The sequence below is a fragment of the Dipteris shenzhenensis genome, chromosome 26 (assembly GCF_047967505.1).
Source record: "Dipteris shenzhenensis isolate YYH24624 ecotype China chromosome 26, Dip_SZ_1.0, whole genome shotgun sequence".
Taxonomy (NCBI): Eukaryota; Viridiplantae; Streptophyta; class Polypodiopsida; order Gleicheniales; family Dipteridaceae; genus Dipteris; species Dipteris shenzhenensis.
This window is the reverse complement of record NC_141621.1, coordinates 26,324,863-26,337,907: the sequence shown is the minus strand read 5'-3', so window position 1 is coordinate 26,337,907 and position 13,045 is coordinate 26,324,863. Positions and strand designations below refer to the sequence as shown.

Here is a 13,045-nt window from a genome sequence, read left to right as displayed (position 1 = left end):
TAGTGAAGTTATCCCTTCCTGAAAGAGTGCATGAGTTTGTACATAGGGGTGAAGTGCAACGTGTTGTTGCCAGGAATAGAGGGAAGACCATCCCCATTGTATCTCATGATTCAACTCGAAAAGCAATACAGCTGCAGTTTCAGCGTAAAAGAAAGACATGTTGAAATGCATCATGAAATGAATGAGGTAGATAAAGATAATTTTAATTTCTTATAAATTATAAAGATTGTTTTTCAGATGCTGTGCCAGAGGAGTGAGCTTATTCCTGGCAGTGAGCCAGCTAATAGACCCCCTTATAGAGTCAGTACAACTCTGCGAGAAGAAATCATGGCTCTCAAGTGCAGGATTTGTTGTCCAAAGGGCTGATTCAACCCAGTTCCTTTCTATTTTGTTCCCATGTACTTGTACTCAAGAAAGATGGTTTATTTCATATGTGCATTGACTATCGCACACTAAACAAGATGACCATCAAGAATAGATTCCCGATTCCGCACATCGATGATGTGCTGGACCAGCTCGATGAAGCCTCAATTTTCAGCAGGATAGATTTGAAGAGTGGTTATCATCAAGTCAAAATACAGCCACAGGACATGCACAAGACAGTGTTTCGCACTACATTTGGACTGTATGAGTATCTGGTGATGCCTTTTGGGCAGGTGGGGTTTCGACCCTATACCTCCAACAAAGTTGCACTACGGCTTGCCAACTATTCCACATCTCTGGATTTAATAACAACTATACCACTGATTTATAATTTCAAGACATTATATGAAAGCTTTCATTAATCAGCTAATGTCTTTGACCTTAAAGCTTCCTTTTTCATGTTGCAACTCCACCTCCATAATTGGATCACTTGATGAACCCGTTCGATAACTGAAATCCAGCATAGGAGCAACAACACATGAAGAGAAAAACACTTCAATAGAAACCTATGAAAGCCCATAAAACTAAATATGAAAGGGAATGGCAAACCTGGTGGTTAGCATTGACTCTTGGCCAAACTTATGGCATGCATGAAGACTACAAGAAACACCTGCTCATGTCATGCATTAAGATATTGACTGAAAACATCATGCTGCAATTATTATCAAAAACTAAAATGAAATGCTATTGCCCAATGTTTTATCAATTTGACAAGACAAAAGAACATATACAGAACGGAGAATAGCAATAAGGTTGTACGAATTTAATCATTCCAAAGTGCCCACAGGGACCAACTGTATAACCACTCTTTCCTGTGTTACTAAAGAAAAAAAGAAAAGTAGAACTTTCAAGCTGTCTAACATGGTTTTTGAGCGGGCAGTATGTTTCATTGTAGAACGCACCAATTGGATAGCTTGGTCCCAATTATCCTAGACTACTTCTGCATCATCATAAAAGAATGCTACTCTTGCATCACCTAGAAAATGAAGTTGCAAAACGTTGCTTCATTTTATTCTCATGATGGCATCAGCATCTTAATATACTAAATGACAGAACTGAATAACATTGATATTGGTATCACGAAGTGGAGGCCCTCATACAAACCTCTAACTAGGATCTTCATGAAGACTAGTACATACATTCCATCTTATGAATTGAAAACCATTTTCCCCCCCCAAAGAAATATAACTTCTATTAAATAGGACCAAAAACGTGAAATTAGGATAGATTCCTGTGAGAACCCTCAAATAAATCAAATAAATCTTCATGAAGACTTGTACATACATTCCATCTTATGAATTCAGAACAAGTTTCCCCCCCAAAGAAAATGAACTTCTATTAAATAGGACCAAAAACATGAAATTAGGATAAATTCCTGTGAGAACCCTCAAATAAATCAAATAGACATGAATTGAGCTGCCATAGCCACTCTAGAGAGTGAAAATGCCATGAATACCCTATGGGTAGACATTAAAAATATACCGTGATCTTATTAATTGACAATTTATTATCACATTAAGGTAAGGTATCACAAACACACATGCATGCATGCATGCATGCAAGCGCAAGTTTAACATCTTCAAAAGACCAAGACAATCTATGAGACAAACTGCCGTACACCGTGTGTGTCAAGAGAGCTAGATACTTCTTCCATTAAATACAAATAACAAAATATAAGCTATCACTCTGCTGAGATGCCATACAATCCAAATTAAGCTCATTGAGGTGTGTCATCACAACCAGTACAATGGAGATAGATGTACCCAATTGATCCGTTGATGGCACCCTTCCTCCCGGGAGTCTTCTAAGGTTTGCAGGCAGATAGCATCTGTTGAGGATGAATTCTCTATTCATATCAAGGATTAAGGAATGTAGATCTACGAGTCTAACAAGATGTGTGACCCATTTGTTCCTCTGTGAATTAACCACAATCTGATACTAGCAACAATGAGTAGTCCTGGTAGCCCCAATGGCCCCTTTCCTATCATGTGTGGCAACCCCCTACCTATGATGAACTTACGAGAGCCTGCCTCTTGGATACATTGCTGCGGACCGTCTGGTCAGATATAATCTTGTGAGAATGAAGGAGATCTAGGGTACTTGATAGCTCAGGTGTATGCACATTAATAATAGAGGAATGCATATTGGTTGGATATTGGTCCATAGAACTTGCTCCATTGCCGTCCTCTCACCTATGCTCATCCTGATAATGGAGATGCAAATGATGTATTGCATATAGGTAAAATTGCCACTGCCTTTCTCGACAAAGACTTACACAATGATTCGATTTCGTGGTTGAGAACACATGCATTGATAGGATTTTTGCATGGACCTTGTAATTGTGATGCATCATTATGAGCTCAATACATGCGGGTGTCATTTCACAAAATAACGTGATTTCCAAATTATTTACTTGCTTTAACGGTCACATCAGCCTAACTGCATTTTTTGAAGCATGAGTGAGAAACTTTTGGATCAAGAAAGGTTGTAATGTATCCCGTATTAGATTTGTGTAAAGACTATTACATTTTCATTTTTGAAAAGTAGATATGGCCACAAAGGTTTGGCATTGGACCATACGTAATCATCCTCTTTACTTGAAGAGTTGGTTACCAACTTTCACACTTCACAAGCCTAGGTGCACCCTGGCTTCAATTTGGATAGAATTACTAGACTTGCCCTTATCTTTGTGTAACCAAGCAACTAATCTATGTGCTCGTATTAGCATAGTACTAGCGGTTGAGAAAGAACAGTTCATCAACCCTGGCATGGAGGGCTGGCTCCCTTGGAAATTGGTGGGCTACATGGAGGCTAGAGTTCCTGCAGTGGCAAGTGGTGCCATGGTTCATGCATGGCCCGCCACATGTGTCATGTGCCACCTCATGGGCTGTCCCATGCCACATGTTATGGCTGCCACCTCAGCATGCCACGCCAACATGCCATGTCAACATGCCTCATGTCATGCTGAAATTGTGGACTAAGATTTTTTTTAACCACTCAATCAATATTACTCCAATTTTACTTGTGTTTCCATTCTTAGGTTTCTACTATTCAAAGGGCTAGTCTAGGGTTAGTTTGAGGTTCATTGACCTTCTCACATAACCCTATTCGGCCAATTAGTTTGTCATATTATCTTGTGTCTCTTTGACTCTTTCATGTGGGCCTGCTGTAAACACTTCTTTAAAAGTTATTGGGCTGGTATGCATTCTATGCATTTGATTGATCCCAAGTTTGGGTTCTTTGGTGGGGTATAATATTTGCGTTTCTCATACAGAAAAACGTCTCAACTTGCGGGACACTAATGCCCATAACCCCTTCAATAGGGATCCACCCTCAAATGCTAGACCCTAGCCAACTAGTATCAAACTAAACAGTACGAAAACATATGCATCCTTTTGGCAAACATCTTGATTTAAGAGCTTGAAATTTCAGGAAGTAAAGAGATGCAACAAATGGATTACCAAGCAACTGGATGTGTGTTTTGTGAAGAGAAGTGACACTCATTCTCTCTAGGAAAGGCCATGTCTACAAGGAGCAACCCTTAGTTTACAAGAATCTCCCCAATCCTTGTTTTTTTTGTGGATTAGCATGTGATATTGTTAAGGATCGTTCGAAAAAGAAAACCAATCCTAAGGCGTCTAAGAAAAAACAACCCCCCATGAAGAATTGGGTCCCCAAAGTCTCCAACAAAAAATTCCTCAAAATGCAGATCAAGAGGATGCTGAGGTGGTTCAAAGCGCTCAATACGATAAAATGGCAAATGCAATAGCCCTACAAAAGGGCACGACAATCTCTTTGAAGCATTACAGAACATGGAGCATGGCAATGAGGAAGTTTTCCAAGATGCTACATCTAAGAGGGACATTTCAGAAGAGAATGATGAGGCAAGAAGTTATGATGGTTGGAGCAAAAACTTCGAAGATGAGATTAATCAAGTTGATGCTATGCTCAGAGATAGTCAAGAAGGACACCCTAACGATGAAATGCCAAATGCAACATCTTTGGAGGCTAAACAGGACACTACATTCAAGAAAGAAAGAAAGAAAGAAAGTATATTAAAGTCTACTAAAGACCGATGGGTCTATGAGACTGACAAAAAACCTGATACAATGAGCAAAATGGTAGAGCTACTAAGCAAGCATCCTAACCCATGCTAGAAACAGTGTAGACATAGTCAATGCCATCATCATCCATATCGCCATAGTCTCATCATCATAACAAATATAATATGATATGATACCATACAATACAATGCAGCACACACATGGCATGAAACGTCAAGGTATGCCTAGTGACGGGCTAGGCCGTGTAGGCAAGAATCCCATGATAGATCGTTGTCTACTATCTAGAGGAGTATCCATCGTGCCCTCCTAGCACCTACTCTACGCCTAACAAGCGCCACAGTAACCCCTTCGGCCGTATTCCAAGTCTGAAAATAGATGAGATGTCAGCTAGTGTGATCTGTGCATCTGCCCTCTGTCGAGTGTGCCGTGTCTCGATCTCGGGGTCTCTGCCTCTTCTGCTATATGTGATCAAGGGGGCAGCATGCTCTAGCTGGAAGTACTCTGTGATCACACTCTGAGATAGGTCAAATAAGGCCTCCCGCCCCCATCTCTGTGATCTAATGAGGCGCTCTCTATGTCGGGCCGCATCATGAATGAAAGCGGCGAGGCACCTCTAAACTGGCCATCTCTGAAAAGGCAGTGGTATCGTCCACGAATCCCGTAGTAGACTGGGCAACGGAAGGTGAAGTGCTCCTCTGACTCGACCTCATGCCGTTCACATAATGTGCAGATACGACTCTCTCTGGGGATCCCCTTTGCTCGTCCACTCTCGATATGGAGTCAGTGTGATGACACACGGAACTGCCCAATGGCAATCTTGAGTGAGTGTGAAGGTGGATCTGAGTGTACCCTGGCGGGATAATGAAACCCTCCTCGAAGATGCATAAGCAGTGGTCGCGTTCACAAGAAGTTGTGTTTGCGCCAACCAGGTCTTGAATGTGTGTAGCTGTAAAAGATCCTCTTGGATGATAGGGTTGAGCTCGTTGCCCTGAAATGGGACAAACGGAGCGTCAATGTTGTACTGGAAGGGTGGCAGCATGTGTATATGGAAACCCAGTCTCCCAAACCATCTACATGTGCGTGCATACTAGCATCTCTAATCACCCTGAGCTGCTAATGTTGTCTTCAACAGAAGCAAAATATAGGGCACTCACAACAGGTGCATGTGAGGCTACAAAATCTGGTTTTTAGAAACTTCACCTATTTTTTTGAAACGTTTCATTGAACTATGTCATGGGACTCACAAAAGGCCAATAGTGCATCTAGGTGTCTTTGGAGCCCCTCAGCAGACGAAGATAAGAGCACTAATCATCAACATATAATAAAATCTGGAGCACTTAACCCACAAGAGAGCAACCAGCTCCTCCTAGGGTCCTCATAAAAGACTCAAGCTCATCTATATAAAGACCAAACAAGGTCGGAGAAAGTGGGCAGCCTTGTTTGACCCCAATGGTGTTCATGATCTCATCTGTCCATCCACCCCCCGTTCGAACTCTGTCGGAAACCCTCTCGTATAGTGCCATAACAGCCCATACTATCTCTTGGCCATAGCCCAGCTCCTACAACCGGCTGATAAGACATGCCCATGGCACTGTATCAAAAGCTTTGCGGAAATCCACAAAGCAACAATGGACCCTCTGCCTCCGTGCCCTGGCCTCCTCTATGACACTCCTAAGTGTAAGTATGTGGTCCATGGTCCCATGATCACATCGAAAACCTACCTGCCCCTCTACTCTAAGTCCCTGCATCTCTACATAGCGGTCTTGTAGATTTCCGGACTCATGGGATCCCCTGCCTTGTGAATAGGTGTGATGGTATTAAAGGTCCATGTGCGTTGGAAACCGAGGCAAACTACTTCATTAAATAGCTTTGCTAGGATAGGGGCTAGGATATCAATCCCGTATGCAACAAACTCAGTACATCAACCCTCATGATCTTTCGCTCGGCCATTGTGAAGCTTCATAACCACATTCTTAACGCCCCCCTTATTAGTGAATAGAGTGCAAGAGGTCGGTCAGGGTGTGTGTGAGACATCAAGAGTGGGCTGATTAGGGATGTCATATAACATGCGAGTGTAGGTGTACCAGACCAGAGTGTCTGTGAGTGGTGAGGGGGACCGCCGTTCCAAGAACCTCCGCCAAAAACTCCTTGGGAGTTATTACTAAATAGAATGTTCAGTAATTCCTCCTCATTTCAGCAACGAAAAAGTTTCGTTTCTTCCAGCGAACCAGACGACGGTACTCACATATCACGTCTGGTTCACTCGAGAGGCCATGTTTGAATTTGAATCGGAGTTGTTGGCGAAGAGTCTTACAGTGGCACGGTCCTCTAGGAGAGATATGTGGTCAATAAAAGTGAGTAATGTGTAGAGTCATGCAGAGTATCTTGGTGAGAGGGAGGTTATGATCAAAATGTATGCCGTGTATAGGTGGTGTAAGTAGGTGGCATGGGGGGTGGTGTGGCAAGGCGAGGAGTGGTGATGCTAAAGCCAAAGCCTTGTTAGAAACATGGTGGAGAGAGAGACACAGAGAGAGAAGGTTAGGGTGTGAGGAAATGATTCTCAAATAAAGACATGACAAAGGCTTTCATTCATTCATCAAGTATATCATGACAAAGGAAGTACAAGCCTTCATATAGGCTACCTAACACGCAAAGATTAGACTGATCCCCCCTCCACCGCAATACTGCAAAGAGCAAGTCCAACTATCCAACACTTCCCATGTGATAGTGACTTCTCAGTCAGCTTGCAACCGGCAAGGGAAAACCATCACTCGTCACCCCCCCTTACTCTGAATTGGATGGTCAATACCATCAAACCAAAGTAAAAGACAATACATTCATTTTTAGGAGACAACCAGGGCAGAGTACCTCTTATTGACTCCAGATACATTCAATTTAGAGGGACAATTCAAGGTTGAGAACATTAATTTGACTGAACACAAACACACATAGCATAGGGGCCTAGAAAGCCCAACCCTAGTCAAAAGGATCCTCGTCGTCAAAAGAGAGGCCGTGAACCTCTGCTATAGTTGCATGTATCTCCTCCGAGGGCTCTTCAGGTTTAGCTTGGTCTTCAACTAGGAGATTGGCATGATGTTTCTCCTGTTCTTGTTCCTTCTTCTTGAAGCAATGGCCTTCAATGTATCCTTTCCTCTTGCAAAACCTGCAAATAATGTTCTTGTTGGTCTTCCATTTGCTTGTGGAAGCAAATGCATGATCAACAGGAGAGGCAAGAGCGGCTTCCTTATTGCCATGGTCCTTCTCAATGAAAAGTGCCACCATATCATCAAAGGTGGTAGTGGCAAGACGAAGGACTTCAAGAGTATTCTCAAAGCAAGAAATTCCATGCATACTCTTCATAGGACAGCCATCTTATCTTCTTTTCAAAGTTGAGAGTTGTTGAACAAGAGATTGAAACTAGGCTAGATGATCTCTCAACTCATCACTCTCTTCCATTTTTAGACCATTAAACTTGAGCTTCAGAAAGACTTTAGAGTTGGTGATTTTATTACCAAACAAGGTCTCGAGGCGACTCCAAATCTACTTAGCTGTCGACTTGAAATCCACATGATGGATAAGAGAGTCGGCCAAGCAAAGACCAATAAGGGCAATGGCCTTAGCATTCTGTTGCTTCCAAATCCTTTGATGTTGTTGATCAAGTAACTCAACTTGGTCATCCTCAACAACATCCCAAACTCCTTCACGGATAAGGAGCAGCTGCATTTTGGTTTGCCATGTGGGAAAACCTTCCCCCTTAAACTTCTCCACAAGGATAGAACTTGAAGACAAGGAAGTCATGATTGAAGAGGACTTCGTGAAGGTGGGCAACAAGGTAAGATGAAGAACCAGCAATCTCCTTGTGTGCAAAAGAACAGATATAAATTCCTAGAGATGCTCCAAATATGAACCCGAATCTGAGAGCAGCAAAGATATGCTTCAAATTTTGTAAAGCAGCTCAGCAAAACAGCTCCAAAGTACACCGAGGTGCTGTAGCAGGTGTGTGGGTGTACCAAAATGTAACAGCAGGTCTCTAAAGTAAAAGGCGGCTCCCTGCAACAGCTCCGAATGTTGGAGCAGGCCATTACAATGAAAAATGGCAGTTGTGGATGAGCTGGAAGCCAAGAATCAGTCCCAAAATGGCTCTGTTAGGGGCAGCTATGCAGCAACAGCCTCAGAACAGGTCGGAAATACAGCAGCAGCCTCAGAATAGCTCGAAAAAACCTTCGAAGACCTTGAACTTCTACCAAGAATGCGTGCAGGTGGTCGGCTCTGCTGCAGCAGCAATGGAGGGCTGTTCTTGGCGATGAAAACCTCCAAAACAGCTCCGGAACAGCTTTGTTGAACCACTCGGGCAGGTGCGCCGTGCAGGAGTTGCCGACCAGCTAGCAGGGAGGTTGCCAAAAGCCTAGTTACAGCTCCAAGAGGGCTTAAATGAAGGCGGCTATGAAGATAGCAAGGAATGAAGAGGCAGCTGGCTATGGAGGAGGCAAAAACAGAAGCAAATGGCTGCAAGGAGGAGGCAGAATAGAGGCGAAATGAGCTAGCTGAGAGGAGGCAGCATAGGCAAAATTAGGGTTAGGGCTGAAAGAATGATGACGTGGCAAGGCGGATTAGGGCAGGACTGACCTGCTCTGATACCATGTTAGAAACATAGTGGAGAGAGAAAGAAAGAAAGAAAGATATCTTTACGTCTGCAAGAGGCCTCGCAGGCCTATGAGACAAAGTGCGAATCCAAGAAGTACCTCATACAAGCCACTGAGGGCTGAAGCAAAGGGTTCACTAAGACCCTTGCTGAGAAACTGAAAAACTGAAAACTGAAAGCAAAAGCTAAAATTCTAACATGCTCAGCTAGTGAACAAAATACAAGAGTAGCAAAGTAAAAGAAGCGTGTTAGGCGCTCAGGGCTAGCACTTCTAGTGCGTGCTCAGGTTCCATATATCCAGGTAACCTGGTGGCACTCTGATGACATATGACAAGCTCTCATATCTATGTCTGTCAAGCTGTCTCGCGACGTGGGAGGGCGTGGTCTCCTAGATCTCTAGATCTGGTGGGCTACATCAAGGGTGATGCCTCGTCTCTGGCGGTTGCCTCTAAGAAGGCATGAGATAGGCCGGACCTCGATCGTGCATACTCTGGGTTCTCTCCGTGTCGCACGTGGAGTGTGTCAATCGTTTGCCCGCATCATGGTGGACACTCCTACTACTGATCCACGATGCTCTCATCTCATCAAGCTCCTCTCCCTTAGCTACATTGGCAGCTGACTCAGATGCATGGAAGTCTGTAACAAAACTCTGTGATCTGTCGATGGTGACCTGTGGCATCAATCCATGCTGCTCTCTGACCTGTCGCATCAGTGTGTCTCTCTATCGGTGCATCTCAAGCAGGTAGAGCCCAACACAGACCTAATCGTGAAAATGTATCAGCCGTGTGAGTGGGCCAAAGCCATGTCCCTCCTGAAAGAGGCAGTGATATCGTCCTCGGATCTCATAGTAGACTAGGCAGACACACAGAAAATGCTCCTCCATCTCGATCTCCCCCATCTGGCATAGTGTGCAAGTCCTCTTCTCTCTGGGTATGCCTGCAACTATCCCTGCCTCAATCCGCAACTAATGTGATGAGACTCGTAACTGACCAATGGCGATCCTCAGTGCATGTGAAACTCTCCCGTCCTCAAGATACTAAGGTTTGATGACAAGACCGTGCTCTGAGATCCTCAGGAAGTGATCTGAGATCCTCAGGAAGTGATCATGGTAGAACTAGATCTTGGTGGAGAGCTCCTCTCTCCCCCAAGCCCTAGATGTAAGGAGCTGGAGGAGGTCCAACCATATGATACGGTTGATCTCATCTCGTGGGATCATCTCGAGTGGTGCGTCCAGACTGTACTGAAAGGGGGGAAGTTTGTCCATTTGAATGTCGTGACTACCAAACCATGTGGATATCCGTGCGTACCATGCCGTATCAACACCACTCTCTGCTAGTCACCTGGAGGACTCTAGTGCTGACCTCGGTAGTCTCCACTGGGGTAAGGCCCAAACTCTGTGGAGGAACGTCACTGTCTGAAAGATAGCATCAACTTGGAGAGGGGTCATGGCGAACTCTGCCTGTATAATCTAATGGGGGTTTACTCCGAATCATCCTGGATCCCATGGTCACCTTAGAGAGAGAGAGAGAGAGAGACAGAGACAGAGAGACAGAGAGAGAGACAGAGACAGAGAGAGAGAGAGAGAGAAGGTTAGGGTGTGAGGAAATGATGCTCAAATGAAGGCATGACAAAGGCTTTCATTCATTCATCAAGTATATCATGACAAGTGAAGTACAAGCCTTTATATAGGCTACACACTCACACACTAGCACCTAGTGCATATGGGATGAGTTCCATAATGACACGTGGCACTCACATATGACTCAGACACATGAACTAGTACTAGATCACCTAGTACTACACACTAACACATCACATCACCACACTCTTTGGCTATCATATCTCCAATAAGCCTCAAACAGCAACTCAAAACAATGATACTTAATGTTTGTAGACTAATAGACCTTGATGCAAATTAGAGCTTGCTGAGTGGTTCCCGAGAAATGCCCTTTCTACAACCTTTTTAGCTTTGCAGAGGAAGTTAAAGTAACACGCAATGTCTTGAACCAGAGATTGCCTAAAATTGACAAGAGGAGGACCTGGTTTTACACAATACATGAAGAAGCAAGGGCGGCATCACTATTGGTGTCCTTTCCCACCATGCTGGTGGGATCATGCTTAATCATGCTGATCCTAATGGTAGATGGGTTGCTGTTGAATGCAAGGTTAACAGTTTTTCAGCTTATGCTCCTATTGTCTATTCAGCCAGAAAACAGATGATAATACTTACAAAACCTAACACCATCCCCCAGGAAGAACTCAGAGTGTCAGCAAGAGGGAGGCATCCTTGATCTCTTGGCTCACGATGCTCTCCCCATTCCCCAGGTAAGCCAGGGATACCTTAGCAACAATCTTGAGGGAGCACTGCCATATTTTCTATGCCGCAGGGCAACTCCAAATGGACACCAGGATGCAGTAAGGCATTCAGAAATCCCAAAAAGAAGAAAGAGACATGGACTATAGTCTACAATGCCAAAAACAAGATGATATTACAAGGAACTCCACTGCATAACAGCAAATAATGTAGCCCCCTAAATGGCTTCTAGCATGAGCAAAATGGTCAATTGACATAGAATCATTCTCAGATAGTCACAGCCCACAGGGCCCCTTTTGTGATTATTATGTCCCTGCACAACCATGACAAAATTGAAGGGAAGCCTTGAAAGGCTGCGGAAAATGGCGGGCTGCGGAGAGTGGCCCTGCCAGTAGTAAAGGGATCTCAATAATCCCATCCCTGCGAATTAGTTCACATGCATGATTGCAATTCCTCTTCAACAACCAATGTGGACCAACTGTAGGATGTTGTTCAATCATGATGGAAAGAGAACCTAGGTAATCCTAAAACTGGGGGAATTCATGGTTCTGGAAAGCAACTTGGGCATGAGTTGTATTATCCAGGGTCCTGCTCCTGCAACTTGAGGGGTTTGATTGCATAAACTTTATTCAGTGGTAGAGACGATCTGTTCTTGAGAGAAGACTCAGGAAGATGGTAGCAAGCTCTGAGATACAGAATGCTGCAAAGACCTGTTGTAAATCTGGCGCATGCAGACACATTCTCATATCATTTGGAATACTTCTCTGCTGTGACTGGAGTTGTCACATACATCCTAAAAGTATGCATGGATTCAGACAATGCTGTTTGTTGTGTGATACAGATATTGCCTTTCTGCTGATGATTATTTTAGGTTTTACTTTATCATAACTAGCCAGAAAACAGATGCGCTCAGTATAATCACTCTGATTGCAGCCACATGCAACAAGACAAGAATACAAACCTCCTCTAAGATCATCTGTATAATAGATCCTGAAACAGTTTTCCAAATTGAAGTTGTGTGACGTGGATAAAGATATCCTTTTGCCATCTAATGTGTATCCCTCCTTGAAGCAGGTAGACACTGCAAGGAAATACAAGATTTTGATTCAATTTTTGGTGGACCTTTTTCATTATCATCAGCTTTACCAAGTGTCACAATATACCTACGTCATACTTTTCTACTAGTAAATTAAGAGAAACATGAGATCTTTGATCTGAACTCCAACATGTAATATGAGACAAATATCATACAAAGGTCAATACAGCAATATACACTCATCCCTTTGAAGCACGCCACTCCCTTCAATTTTTGTATTCTATGCCTGCCCATACAATACACGTAGATTTATTTACTATCTAAATGTAAAAAAATATTGGTAACATCATATAAGCATCACTAGTCTCCTCATGTGTATCTGAGTTGTATGTTTGTTTGTTTTTTTTTAAGGCAACATAATATCCACTCAGTAATTGTATGTGTGTTTTAAAAAAACTTTGCTTGGAAAAGTGTGCCTGCGTGCGTGCGTGTGTGTGTGTGTGTGTGTGTGTGTGTGTACAAGAACAGTGTGTGTGTGTGTAGTGGAGAGCGGGGTGTGTGTGTGT

The 13,045-nt window shown here is 43.5% G+C and overlaps 1 protein-coding gene across 1 annotated transcript in view; it reads right to left on the bottom strand.

Annotated features, from left to right (window-relative positions):
• Nucleotides 1-12,521, bottom strand: part of LOC147884894 (uncharacterized) — a 36,980-nt gene extending 24,459 nt beyond the window's left edge. The window contains exons 1-3 of the mRNA XM_087397951.1: nt 12,405-12,521; nt 973-1,033; nt 804-873 (exon numbers count right to left, since the gene is read on the bottom strand). Coding sequence (XP_087254077.1) covers nt 804-873; nt 973-986 — 84 coding nt within the window. The 5' untranslated portion in view covers nt 987-1,033; nt 12,405-12,521. The remainder of the gene's footprint in view (nt 1-803; nt 874-972; nt 1,034-12,404) is intronic.
• Nucleotides 12,522-13,045: the final 524 nt, after the last annotated feature.